The sequence below is a fragment of the Poecilia reticulata genome, chromosome 17 (genome assembly GCF_904066995.2).
Source record: "Poecilia reticulata chromosome 17, P_reticulata-male-v2, whole genome shotgun sequence".
Classification (NCBI taxonomy): Eukaryota; Metazoa; Chordata; class Actinopteri; order Cyprinodontiformes; family Poeciliidae; genus Poecilia; species Poecilia reticulata.
This window is the reverse complement of record NC_088846.1, coordinates 13,435,703-13,446,958: the sequence shown is the minus strand read 5'-3', so window position 1 is coordinate 13,446,958 and position 11,256 is coordinate 13,435,703. Positions and strand designations below refer to the sequence as shown.

The window sequence follows — 11,256 nt, the reverse complement described above, 5'->3', positions numbered from 1 at the left end:
ACACACAGCTGCAGTTGTGCATTGAAAAATACACTAAGACGAAATGAAATTCATTCATAGAGCCATTCGAAACAACAAAAAAAGGAGTCCCTAAAGCTACAGCTGAAATGGTTGGTGTGCAAGTTTTGCGAAACAAGTTGAGATTTCTTCCTTATTCTGTACAATGTTTACAGTGCTTTGTTTCATCCAAAAGGACAAATGTAACGACACAAAAGAGTTATACTTTGAGTTAGTCACGTCGTAGTTCACAACTTCATGAGATTTAAAAAATAAAAATAAAAAAATAGATTTTTGGGGGGTTTTATTGTCCCTTTTTAGTGCTTGGTTTAGTCTGAGCTGGATTTGGCTGCAGAAGGCAACGTGACGCGTTGCTCGTCCATTCGTTTGGCCTGAGAGCGCATGATGAGGCTGAAGAAGTCCTCGTCGGGGACAGTCGGTCCTCGGACCGGAGGCGGGGGAGGGGCGCAGCGCTGGTCGTCCAAGCGGGAACCCTGGGGGTACAGAAGTTTGACATTTTAGGTTTGGGGAGGCAAGTCTGCTGGCCGATCAAGCAACAATGTCATGGTAATGGCCGTTAAAAATAAAAATCCAGGGGAGTTAATTCTGATGTCTCCATTTCCAGAGTGACTTAACACTTCAGCACTTTAGACTTTGTGGTAAGCCAGAACTTTGAGTAAAAATAAAAGCCCAGAATGAACTTTGAGATCTAAATAATCACCTGGCATTTGACGAGCATGTCAAAGAAATCCTCATCAGGCTCTGCGTCGTCAGCGTTGGCCATCAGGTGGTTCAACACGGCCTGGTTGCTGCTCTGATTTAGTCTCAGACCTGGCAGGCTTCCCCCGGCGGCCGCCGATTCCTCCAGCCGTCTGCCAGACGATCCCGCTACGTTCACAGACTCTGAAACGGCTGCAGATTAAAAAACAAGGATGAATACACATGAAGCATCACTCTGAGAATTTTCTCAATTTTGTCTTCACCGACTACATTGACCCACATTTCCTGATGGTTCTGGGGGGCGAATCCGGCCCGCTGTTTAACGACAACCTGCTGCCTCTGTCCTGGACGGAGCAGCGCTGGTCGTCCATGCGGTTGCTCTGGAAACGGCTCAGGAGGTCAAAGAAGCCTTCATCTCCAAGCATTTCAGGAGAGAGTCGCTGGTTTGCAAAGAAAACAAGAAGTTACAAACAGAAAAGAACCGATTGGGTTTGATGATGATGAAATGAATCCTGTACTGCATACTTTCTGTGGTGCCTGTGTGGACGTCTGACTTGGGTCCAGGGTGTTGCTGGTGTCCTGGAGGACCTTGGTGGAGCCCCCAATCTTGTACTTCTTCCCCCGCAGGCGGCTGACAAAGAACAGCTTGGAGGAGCTCTTGGCTAGCGACGGCTTGGACTGCTTGGTCAGGATGTCGCTGCTCCACTTCTGACCCTTCAAAACACAACTAAAGTGATTAGCAACATTGAAATGTATCTGACGGAAACAAAAACTTGCAGTCGATCCCATTTCTGTCTCACATTCATCTTGTCCGGTGTGAGCTTCACCAGCTCAAGGTTCTCCATGCTGTGTCGTCTGCTCATCCTGGGCTTTGCTCCTGCGAAACGTCAACGTAACATGAACGAAAACAGAAATGACCTTGATGGACAGTCCAGGACCTTCTGATCGAGGTTCTGTAAAAATAGCAGTAAATATCTTACCTGCAGCGGGTGACTCTTCTAGCATTTTTACAGAGTATAAATCCAGCTTAGTTGGTACTAGATGCTGAAGCCAGCAGCTAGTCTGAGACCAAAATGAACTTCTACCTTCTTAAAACGGATCCCCTCTCGAAACAACGTCACAGCGGTTTATGTAAATGCTATTCAGACATGTAGGCTGCAAGTTTCATTTGAATTTTATAGGGGTTTTTTAGGCCGAGAAAAAAAAAAAAAAAAAGGTTGGAGACAGTGAGTTATTAACGAAAAGGTTCTAGTCACAGCACAGAAGCAACCTGGTGTGGAAGGCATGATAATTTGTTGTATTTTACACTGTCTTGCTGTTAACTGAAAAGTGTTTTCAATTACTCAGACTGAAAGCACTTCATATGCTCGGTTCTCAGTCCGCGTTTCATGCGGGGAGAGCGCTCAGCACCTCTATTTCTCACGTAGATAATTATAAACTTCAAAGCGAGTAAAAGCCTGAGGCAGAGTCGACGTCCTTTAAAAGGCTCCTGTAAAAACGTCAGCTCATCTCAGACAAATGTCAGCTTCAGCTTCTGGGATCAACTCGTCTGGCCTGAAACTAAACGGAACCAGCTGCAGGTTGGCTATTTACCACTTATGAACTTTGAATTCCTACACTGTCCCTTTAAGAAATGAAGAACTGTGATTTTGGGGGTTTTTACCATGCAGGTTGTAGTCTATCTCCTTGTTTTCCGACAGCGTGGAGTTGTTTGTGCTGTAGCTCAGACCCAAAACCGTCTGGAGATCCGAGACGTTCATACGAGCGGTCAGCTCCCCGCTCCTGTCTCCAGTCTGGAAGGAAGCAGAAAACACCGGCCAGGTGAGCCCAGGGAGGGTCAAATTTTGTAAAATAAAAACCAAACTACTCTCTGGTTTCTGCAAGTTTTTTTTTTTATTTTCAAGTTCAGTGATTTTCTTCTAAAAGCACAGCTTCACTAAGGTTACTTGAAACAATCTCTAACTATTAAAAATCCCTTCTGTCAAGCTAAATATAATAGAAGAAATTAACAAATGTGCAAATTGAAACGTCAATTAAAGACCTACTATGGAAAATCTGGACGTCTTTACGACTTTTTAAAGCTGCAGTTTGTAATGGTTTTGTAGAAGTTTTTCACATATTAGAACTGTTACGATGTCATGACATGACAGGAGGCTCAGTCTGTGAAACCCTACTTCCTATTGTCCTGCCGCCATCTTCAGAAGTTCACGGCTTGGTCAGAAACAACCAATCAGGGCCAGGAGGGTCTTAGCACTGTCAATCATGCTGATGTATGCACTGCAGCTATGTTAATGGTAGAAAAACATTAGCATAGCTTACCGTAGCAGGAAAACCATTTATCCGCCATCGTCGGTACATGCTAACTAGCCTGAATGCTTGCAGGGGCTGTGGCGTAGCAGAGAGCATCCAGGGAGGTTGTGAGCAACAGCGTACACAAGAGTGATTAACAACGCTAAAACCCACCTCCTGGCTCAGATTGGTTGTTTCTTTTCTTATATATAAACGTTACCTACTGCTGCTTTGCGGCCTAAACTTAACATGAAGACCATTAAAACGTGCAGAAGCCCTGTCTGTTCCACTGCTTCGGTTCTGTGAAGCACCTCTTTGCAGATCTCAAGATGCTTCTCAGCAAAGTGCATGGCCTGGTCGTGGTTCCCCAGTGCAGTGTGGGCATTGCCAAGACTCCAGCATGCTCGACCCTCGCCAATCCTACAAAAAAGATTAAATAAAAGTAAGCGCATAAATCTATTTACAGACCAAGACAAGGCACACACACAGTGTGTTCGTACCGGTCGTTGAGGTCCTGAGCTATGATGAGGTGTTTCAGGTGGTAGTCTATGGCTCTCTCATAGTCCTGCAGTAGTGTGTAGGTGTTCCCCAGACTGTAGCAGGCCTGTGCCTCCACGGCTCGGTCCTTCAGCTGCCTCGCCAGCTGCAGCGACCTCCTGGCAAACGAAAGGACAAGCCGCTTCAGTCTGAGGTCGTTTTACGGTTCCTTTCAACATCAAAAGCTCTAAATCTTCGGGGAAGCATCGATCGAGGAACAATGCATATCACCGCAATACGGAGGAGACGTCCTCGTTTTAGATGTGAATGCCGTTTCATTCACAGAGAAAAGCTTAGAGCAGCTTGGACAGAACAGGAAAAACAGATGCTGATTGTGACCCATCGTGTTCACGGCGAGGGACGTTTTGTTCTGCGACACTTAACTTAAGTAGAACTTTGTTTTACATCTTTACACTCAATGTATTTTACATGCAGAGTAGTGGAAGAAAAATATGCATAGGTAAATCAGATTTTTATTTATTTCTCCAGTAAATAAAAATCTGAGAAGTGCGTTGTGCATTTTCACTTTTGAGCCACGTCTCTTCTAGTTTTAGTTATAGTGATAATGCTTTGTAAGTTTTACGTCCGTGTACGGGACGGGGCTTACTTGTAATGCTCAGCTGCCACTTCAAACTCCCCCAGAAAGATGAAAGCGTTTCCCAGGTTACAGTAAGCCCGTCGTTCTGCTGATCGATCGCCAAACTCCTTCGCTATCAGCAGACGCTGAAAGCACAGCAGAAAGTATTTCAGTCACCATCAATGCTCACGATAAGACATAAATTGAGAGAGAGAGAGAGAGAGAGAGAGAGGGTCGTCAGAGTTTCCCCTCCCACCTGTTCATGAGAGGCCACAGCTTTGCCAAAGTTTCCCAGCAGGTAGTGCGTGTTGCCGAGGTTACCATAAGTTCGACCCTGAGCAGCCCGATCCCCGAGCTCCTTCACTATCGCCAGGTTCGCTCTGAAGATTCACAACAAACAAATTCAGTTTAGATAGATGGACTGTGTTGCTGGAATACGTGGAACTGTGACTCGTAGAAGAACCAATTTCTTACTCGTAGAACTCGGCTGCTTTCTTCAACGCAGTCATGACTTCTTCTGGGAAATCTCCAGGCTCAGCCCCGCTCCAACAAATACTTTTGCCTTTGGCGTGGTACACATTGCCAAAATTGTAGAGCGCTCGCGCCTGCCCGATCTGACGAGAGCCAAGGAAACATGCCCAGGGTGAGGCGTGCAATTTCTTCCAAAGCCAGAACAAGAACTCTAAAACATTTGGATGCGACGGGTCGTAATGACGGGTTTGAACGGGTTTCTCACCTTGTCGTTTATGTCCCTCGCTATGTCCAAGTGCCTCTGACAGCAAACCACAGCCTCGTCGAACCGACCCAGCACTTTCAACGTGTTGCCGAGGTTTCCGCTGGCTTTAGCTTCTCCAAGCAGATCGCCAATGGTTCTAAAAAACGCGTAACTTCAGGTCAGTAAATAATAGTGCATATTTAAAGGGTAGTCGGTATCTTGTCGAAAGTGCGTCCAACCTCGTCAGGGTGAGATCGTGTCGGTGGAACTCCAGAGCCTTGGCGTAGTCGTGCAGATGGAAGTAGGCGTTACCCAGCTGGCTGTAGATGGCGCTGAGCACCTGCAGGTCCTCTGTGCCCACCTGGATCGCGGCTTCGAAAAAGGAGACGCCCGCTCTGTAGTCGCCCACCTTACAGAGCCGCTCCCCTTCCAACGCCAGCTCCAGGCAGGATACCTCCATCCTACAGAAGAAAAGGCGACAAAAATATATAAAAAAGAAAAAAAAAACTCTCCAATGTCTGTGTAATCTGGTCTAGCCTTAAATTAAAAATATGTAAAGAGATTTAACTCGGTAGAATCTCATTAAAAAAAAGTGTTGACTGTACGGGGGGGGGGGAAAAAAGCAGGACTTTTGTGGCTGAACTCTAACATCAAACTGTCAGCTTCTCCGCGCAGCAGGGAAACAAACATTCGTTCAAAGCGAAGGGCTTTTCATCGGGGAGTTTTTCAGAGCCGCTTCCTTCCATCTACAGAAAACAATGGCTCCAAATGAAGCTTGTTTATTATGGTGGGTCTCACATCCGTTCGGACGCCCCCCCCCCAAACAAAGTCTTTCTCACAGCAAAAACTCAAAATCCTACAACATTTTCTTATATCTGGAAACTTTTCTGAAATAGGAACTAAAAGTCAAACATGTCTTACGAGCTGAAACTAGATGTTTACATAAACTGCATAAAAAAAGAGAGATAAAATTTTTCCTGCTCACTTCCTGTTTTCGCTTTGTTAAGAACAGCAGAATTATTTTTACTAGCCAAATGTTGGAATGATGAGAGAATGTTTCAATACTTTCTTCGAACTCATAAGTTCACATATGTAGGATTACTACAGGATAGAGCCGAGGTCACGTTGTCAAGGATTTGTAAAAGAAATCAGCCAAGGTATCAGGAAGAGAAAAGCGGACCTCCACAAGTCCCAGTTCATCCTTGGATACAATTCTCTAATGCATGAAGGCTAAATGTTCACAATTATGTAAAAAGTACGAACTTCACTGAGTTGTCCAACTATCACACCGCTTCGATGGAATCCGTTTTCCAGAGATCAATGTGTTTTGGGTGCAAAATGTGCAAATCAAACACAGAACAAAAGCAAAAGACCCTGTGAAGCTGATGGCTGAAGCTGGTAAGAGAGCATTCTCACTTACAGAGAAATGAGGCCTGAATCGCCATGGGTTTAAAACAGCAACAGAAAAACCAAGGATACATGTAGAACTACATTTTTGAAGACATGTCCTGCGGTCTGATTCACAGAATAAATGGGGCCGCAAGGGAAAAGAAAATATATGGAAAAATATCAAATCAAGCAGAGGTGAAAGCTTGGACTCAAATTAATCTTCCAAACCAGAACTAACCTGATGAATTAGGTAAGTGGGTCAAGGATTTTGAAGAGTGGCCATCACAAAGACCAGATCACAATTTATTCCTCTTTATTCGGCCATTAAGAAAGCATGAATATGTGCTGTGACCTGAATCAGTCATTATTTTGGATTTTTAAAGATACTGAATATGTTTTTTTTTTCCTCCATAGAAAGAAAAACAATGGACCTATATTCTTATATGCAACTTGGTGATTGCTGGCTAAAGCAACCAAAACAAAACTAGTCACAATAATACAAAACATTGTTTTCCCAACAATAATATTTTTGTTGTTGGGAAAAGATTAGCTTTTTGAAACCCGCCCAGCTTGTGTTGTAGAAGTTTATTTCCCCTCTTGAACACACCCAGTCGTTACTTAAAAACCTCAAAGAAAAAAATGAAATAAAAATGTAAAAAAAACAGACGAAGGACTGGGATCCTCAGAAGATGTTATGGCTTTTATACGAGCTGCGATGTTCCTCTGTGCTGACGCAGATCGCCAATCACAGTAACTTCTCTCACCGTCAGGCAGGCTGTAATTTGGCAACAAAAGCAAAGACGATATCCTGAACAGTCAAAGCTCAGCTCAGCAGTCTTAATCCTTAAATGAGAGGAGAATGCCTTTGTTTACAACTAACCCTACGCATTACACCATTAGACTCTACAGCTGTGGAAAACGGCAGCCTACCTGCCGGCTTTCCGTGCCTTACAGCAACAACAGCAGCGGCACATGGAACACCTGAGTGGCATCTGCTGAGGATTTCCCCTGGAAAGGAAACGGCACTTCCACACAGCAGCTCCTTGTCTTTTTCTGACGCATGGACAACCTTTCTTTACCCTGGATCTACCGACCGGCTTTCATCAAAAACACTTGATTAAAAAACATGTTTATTGCTCATTTGCATTAAAAAAAAAAAAAGGTTAAAAATAAGCGGTAAGATCAAACGCATTAGCCATCTGACGTCATGGAGATATCAGAGCCCAGGGAAAAAAGTTCAAGGAGACGCCTGGGATATTGTCACAGCATTAACTTCCACTGCACGGCCGCGAGGAACTCGCTCCATCAGCACTTTCTCGGCTAATCTGCCCGTCTTTCCTTGGCGTGTTCTGTCTCCCGGCGACCTGGTCACCTGAGATTACGTCTGTGAAGTATGCAGCTGACCGATTATGGAGCTGGAGAACGCTAAGTAGCTTGATTAGAGCTGTCAGACTCTGCTCCGTGGTCTAATGGAATCAATTCACTGACGTTAACCGTCCGGTTTGGAGAAGTCAGCCCTCCCACCCCCAATGACGGCTGGGCGTAGGTGTCCCCTGTCCAGACAAACTGGACATACATGTGGGCACACACAAAGCAAGCTGGGATTAATTTTTCAGGGCTTTTTAAATATTTACACCAGGCAGGAGCAGGACACACCTGCCGCAGGAGCCATTTTCCTGAGTTTGCAGGGACAGGAGGTTTGTTTGATAAGCTCATGTGCTTTGTGTCAAGGTCGCAGACAGGTTTTCCAAGCTCAAATTCAACTTTAGCTTCTATTCTTACATTGTAAACAGTAGCACATCATCAGCAAGTTACAAGGCAGATCTGTGTGGTTAAAGAAGTTTAGTTTTCTACAAATAACCTAAAACACAGCCACATTGGAAGGCTGAGGAAGCTCAGAAACTTCTTCAGCCTTCCAACACTGACTGAACTTTAGGTAAGAGACGTAAACTTCCTACCTGTAGCGGACATGAAAGGGCTGCTCCTCAGTTCGCATGCTAACCACTGAACCGCCGGTATCCATCGTAGTGCATAATATGAGGGAAAATCCAAGCTTCGTTCCCGAAAAAATGGTTGCGATTAAAAAAATGAAACAAGTCGGATAGAAAAAAAAGAAAAGGTAAAGCAACACAAACAAACAAACAAACAAAAAAGTCGAGGTCAAAAAGAGTTGGGGGGCCCGGGGGGGGAGTCACCAACTCTGACAAAATCTGCAACTATCGCTCTGCTGAGTGCAAATCATGAGTGCTAGAGCCGAAGAGTCCTGAGAGCGAGTCCCACACAGCTGCTTTCGTATATTGTGTGTTTTGCGTCACTGCCTCTCTGTGAAGAGAACACAAGATGCTGTATGTGAAGCCTCTTTCTGGCGCTTCCATGGCAACACCAACCAAACAGCAGCGTGCACAAGTGGGGCAGGCAGGAAGGGAGACAGAGTGGGGCGGGATAAAAACAAGGATGGGGCCAGTTCAAGCTGAGCTGTCAGTCTAAAAGACAGTGACTCAGTTCATCCAAGATTGGACTGCGTGCGTGTGCATGTGTGTGTGTATGCGTGTGTGTGTGTGAAAGAGAGAGCTCTAAAGTTGCACCAAGGTGACAAAGCTGCAAATGTCTCAGCATGCACTGCTTGCAAGCAGAATGGAGGAAAAAATACCAATGCAGTGTCAAAAAAAAAGGTAAAAAAAAAAAAAAGAAAGAAAGAAAGAGCATCTAGGAACCTGTTGCATGGAAAACTGTAAAAAGCAAAACATTCAAACCCAAAAAGTCATCCACCACAGAAGAAGAGAAGATCCAAAAAGTCACTGCATAAAGTAAAGAACCAAGCCAGCCATTACCTAAGTTCTCCATGAGGTCATATAAGCCACCATCAAATGCTTCCCCCCGGTTTAAACCATAGTGCCCCACCCCTCTGCATACACACACACGCACACACACATGCTGCATACACACACACCGAGAAATGGAGCAGACAGGTTATTTACTAAATGGGCTAAATTTTCAGGTTTAGGTATTAAGAAACTGCTAAACAAAGGAGATAATACATTTATTTTCCAGCATCCTGCTAAAGTTTTTAAACCATTGAACCTTCTGTTGAAATAAACTGTAAAGTATTTCATTTTAACTGACAGATTGCGCAGGTCTGAAGTGAAAGAAAAGCTACACATAGGTTATATTATTATTCTAAAATATAAATCTTAAAAAGTGTGGTCTGGATTTGTATTCAACCCCATAAATCCTTTATAGGACCAACTTTCGCTATAATTCCAGCTACAAGACTCCTTGGCTATGAGTGGCGTCCAAATGATCAGTTTGGTCATCCCGTTACTCCTGCCGCTATATGAATGGTCATAACAGGAGTTAATTCTCGGGATTTTGCAGAACATGTTCCCACACATTATTAGAAGTGCCTGTCATTGGATGAGCCAACCTCAGCTGTATTTATGTGCCAACTGGGTGTGTTTCTTTCTTGCTCTTTTAACTTTGCTTTAACCAGAACAAATAACACCTGAGTAAATGTTCATAAAAAGGAGAAAAAAAAGCTCTAATAATAATGGCCTTATGGGAGATAAGGACTAAGTCTTTTTAAAGACATGAGAGAGATGTCATTACATTTTGAAAACATGGTAGTTGAGATAGTTGTGGCCTATTTTCTTCGGGCCTCAAAGCACTAAAATTACTGCCTCGGACAACCAAATCTAAATATGGGTACACGGCTATTACACTGTGAGCCTACGCCTGCATCAAAACAAAAGACAGAAATAACTCAGCTAGTTCAAGGGTACTGACCGGTAATTCTTCCGCACAGGGACAGGAAATCTGGAAAACCTGGAAGGAAAAATAAGACCACGATTACCTTAGCATTTAACAAACCTTTACATCATCCCCTCCTCCACAGGATTTTGAACTTTTATCCCCAGAGGTAAAATAACACAGGATTTGTTCCCTTGTAGGGTGTGATGTACCAAACTTTTTTATGTACTAAAAAGAGCCGTCTGCCATGAAACATTTCATACTGTAACCATCAACCAATTGACTGCAGACAATTCAGAGTATTTTTCTATATTGTATATTCTCCTAATGCTGCGCTGCAAGCATTTGTGACTGTATGATTCCAATAAATCAATACCCACAAACCACCAGTCACTCAGTTATTTTGGTTTGATTGTGTTGTGCTGCACATTCTATTGAATTACGTATTTAAGTATGTTAAAAAACAGCAATTGCAAATGTTTTTCACAAGGGTAGTTAGTTTAACTAAAACTAAACAACTAAAATAGATATTACATGATCTGCTTTACACAACCTGTCAGGCAGTGAATAGCTGGATAACCAGTAACCTGAGTATTTACTTGTATGGTCAGATGAAATCGTTGTCTGTCCATGCTTTTATAACTGTATTACAAGCGTGACATGATGCGAAATATAACTGGGGCCTCGCAATAAAAAACAGCGGTGTCATTTTTTTAAACCGGGTATGCAGGTTTATTTACAAAGTACAAACTACTCAACTTTTAAACTTTGCTTTATCTAACATGCATGCGTCTGAAAAAAAATACCAGTATCATTCAAAGTTATTTCTCTGGACTTAGAAGCATATAGTAAACGTCAAGCTTTCACTGCGAAGTGCTCTGTCTCTCTTCACGTCAAGTAAAAGTTGAGTTTGTGGGCAAATATCGCATTTAGTTCACTCATCCCGTTACAGCTACAGGTTAGCCACGTTAGCCGCTACACTTACGTTAAACGATCCAGCTCGAACAATGGTGACTTCTCTTGTTCTTTTCTGTAATTTCTCACAAAATTACAACGTCGAACTGCTTAAAATCCAATGTCTTTACCGTAAGGAATAAAGTGTAACGAATACAATCAAATGCAACATTATTCTATAACTTTGCCAAAACTTCGGTAAACCTCCAGTTTAAAGAAATCATTGTAGCTATATTGATAGTGTTGTATGTTTTCTTGAAGTAACCAATCAGAATGTGGAATTCAAAGATAGCCACGCCCCTAACAACAGTCATTGGACCAATAGATTTGA

General features: G+C 43.3%; 1 protein-coding gene across 3 annotated transcripts; it reads right to left on the bottom strand.

Annotated features, from left to right (window-relative positions):
• Positions 1–284: 284 nt before the first annotated feature.
• gpsm2 (G protein signaling modulator 2) lies at positions 285–11,145 on the bottom strand. 3 transcript variants are annotated; one of them, XM_008433740.2, is made up of 16 exons: positions 10,957–11,145; positions 10,008–10,046; positions 8,183–8,546; positions 5,075–5,296; positions 4,857–4,992; positions 4,595–4,734; positions 4,377–4,500; positions 4,151–4,266; positions 3,507–3,662; positions 3,318–3,426; positions 2,381–2,510; positions 1,518–1,594; positions 1,243–1,431; positions 998–1,157; positions 719–909; positions 285–491 (listed from the first exon to the last, which is right to left on the bottom strand). In XM_008433740.2, exons 3-16 carry the CDS (start codon positions 8,245–8,247, stop codon positions 327–329), a joined length of 1,980 nt encoding a protein of 659 aa, XP_008431962.2. In that variant the 5' UTR covers positions 8,248–8,546; positions 10,008–10,046; positions 10,957–11,145; the 3' UTR covers positions 285–326. The 3 variants fall into 3 exon arrangements, with proteins under 3 accessions (XP_008431962.2, XP_008431964.2, XP_008431963.2); XM_008433742.2 differs by lacking the exon at positions 8,183–8,546; XM_008433741.3 differs by lacking the exons at positions 8,183–8,546; positions 10,008–10,046; positions 10,957–11,145 and adding an exon at positions 7,155–8,118.
• Positions 11,146–11,256: the final 111 nt, after the last annotated feature.

Bases quoted from the DNA above. Each gene is read 5' to 3' on its own strand.
- gpsm2 (XM_008433740.2), bottom strand. From the start codon at position 8,247: ATGGATACCGGCGGTTCAGTGGTTAGCATGCGAACTGAGGAGCAGCCC. The intron at 4,501-4,594 runs GTAAGAAATTGG...GTGAATCTTCAG, and splicing joins AAAGCAGCCGAGTTCTACGA to AGCGAACCTGGCGATAGTGA. The intron at 492-718 runs GTGATTATTTAG...CTGTACCCCCAG, and splicing joins ACATGCTCGTCAAATGCCAG to GGTTCCCGCTTGGACGACCA.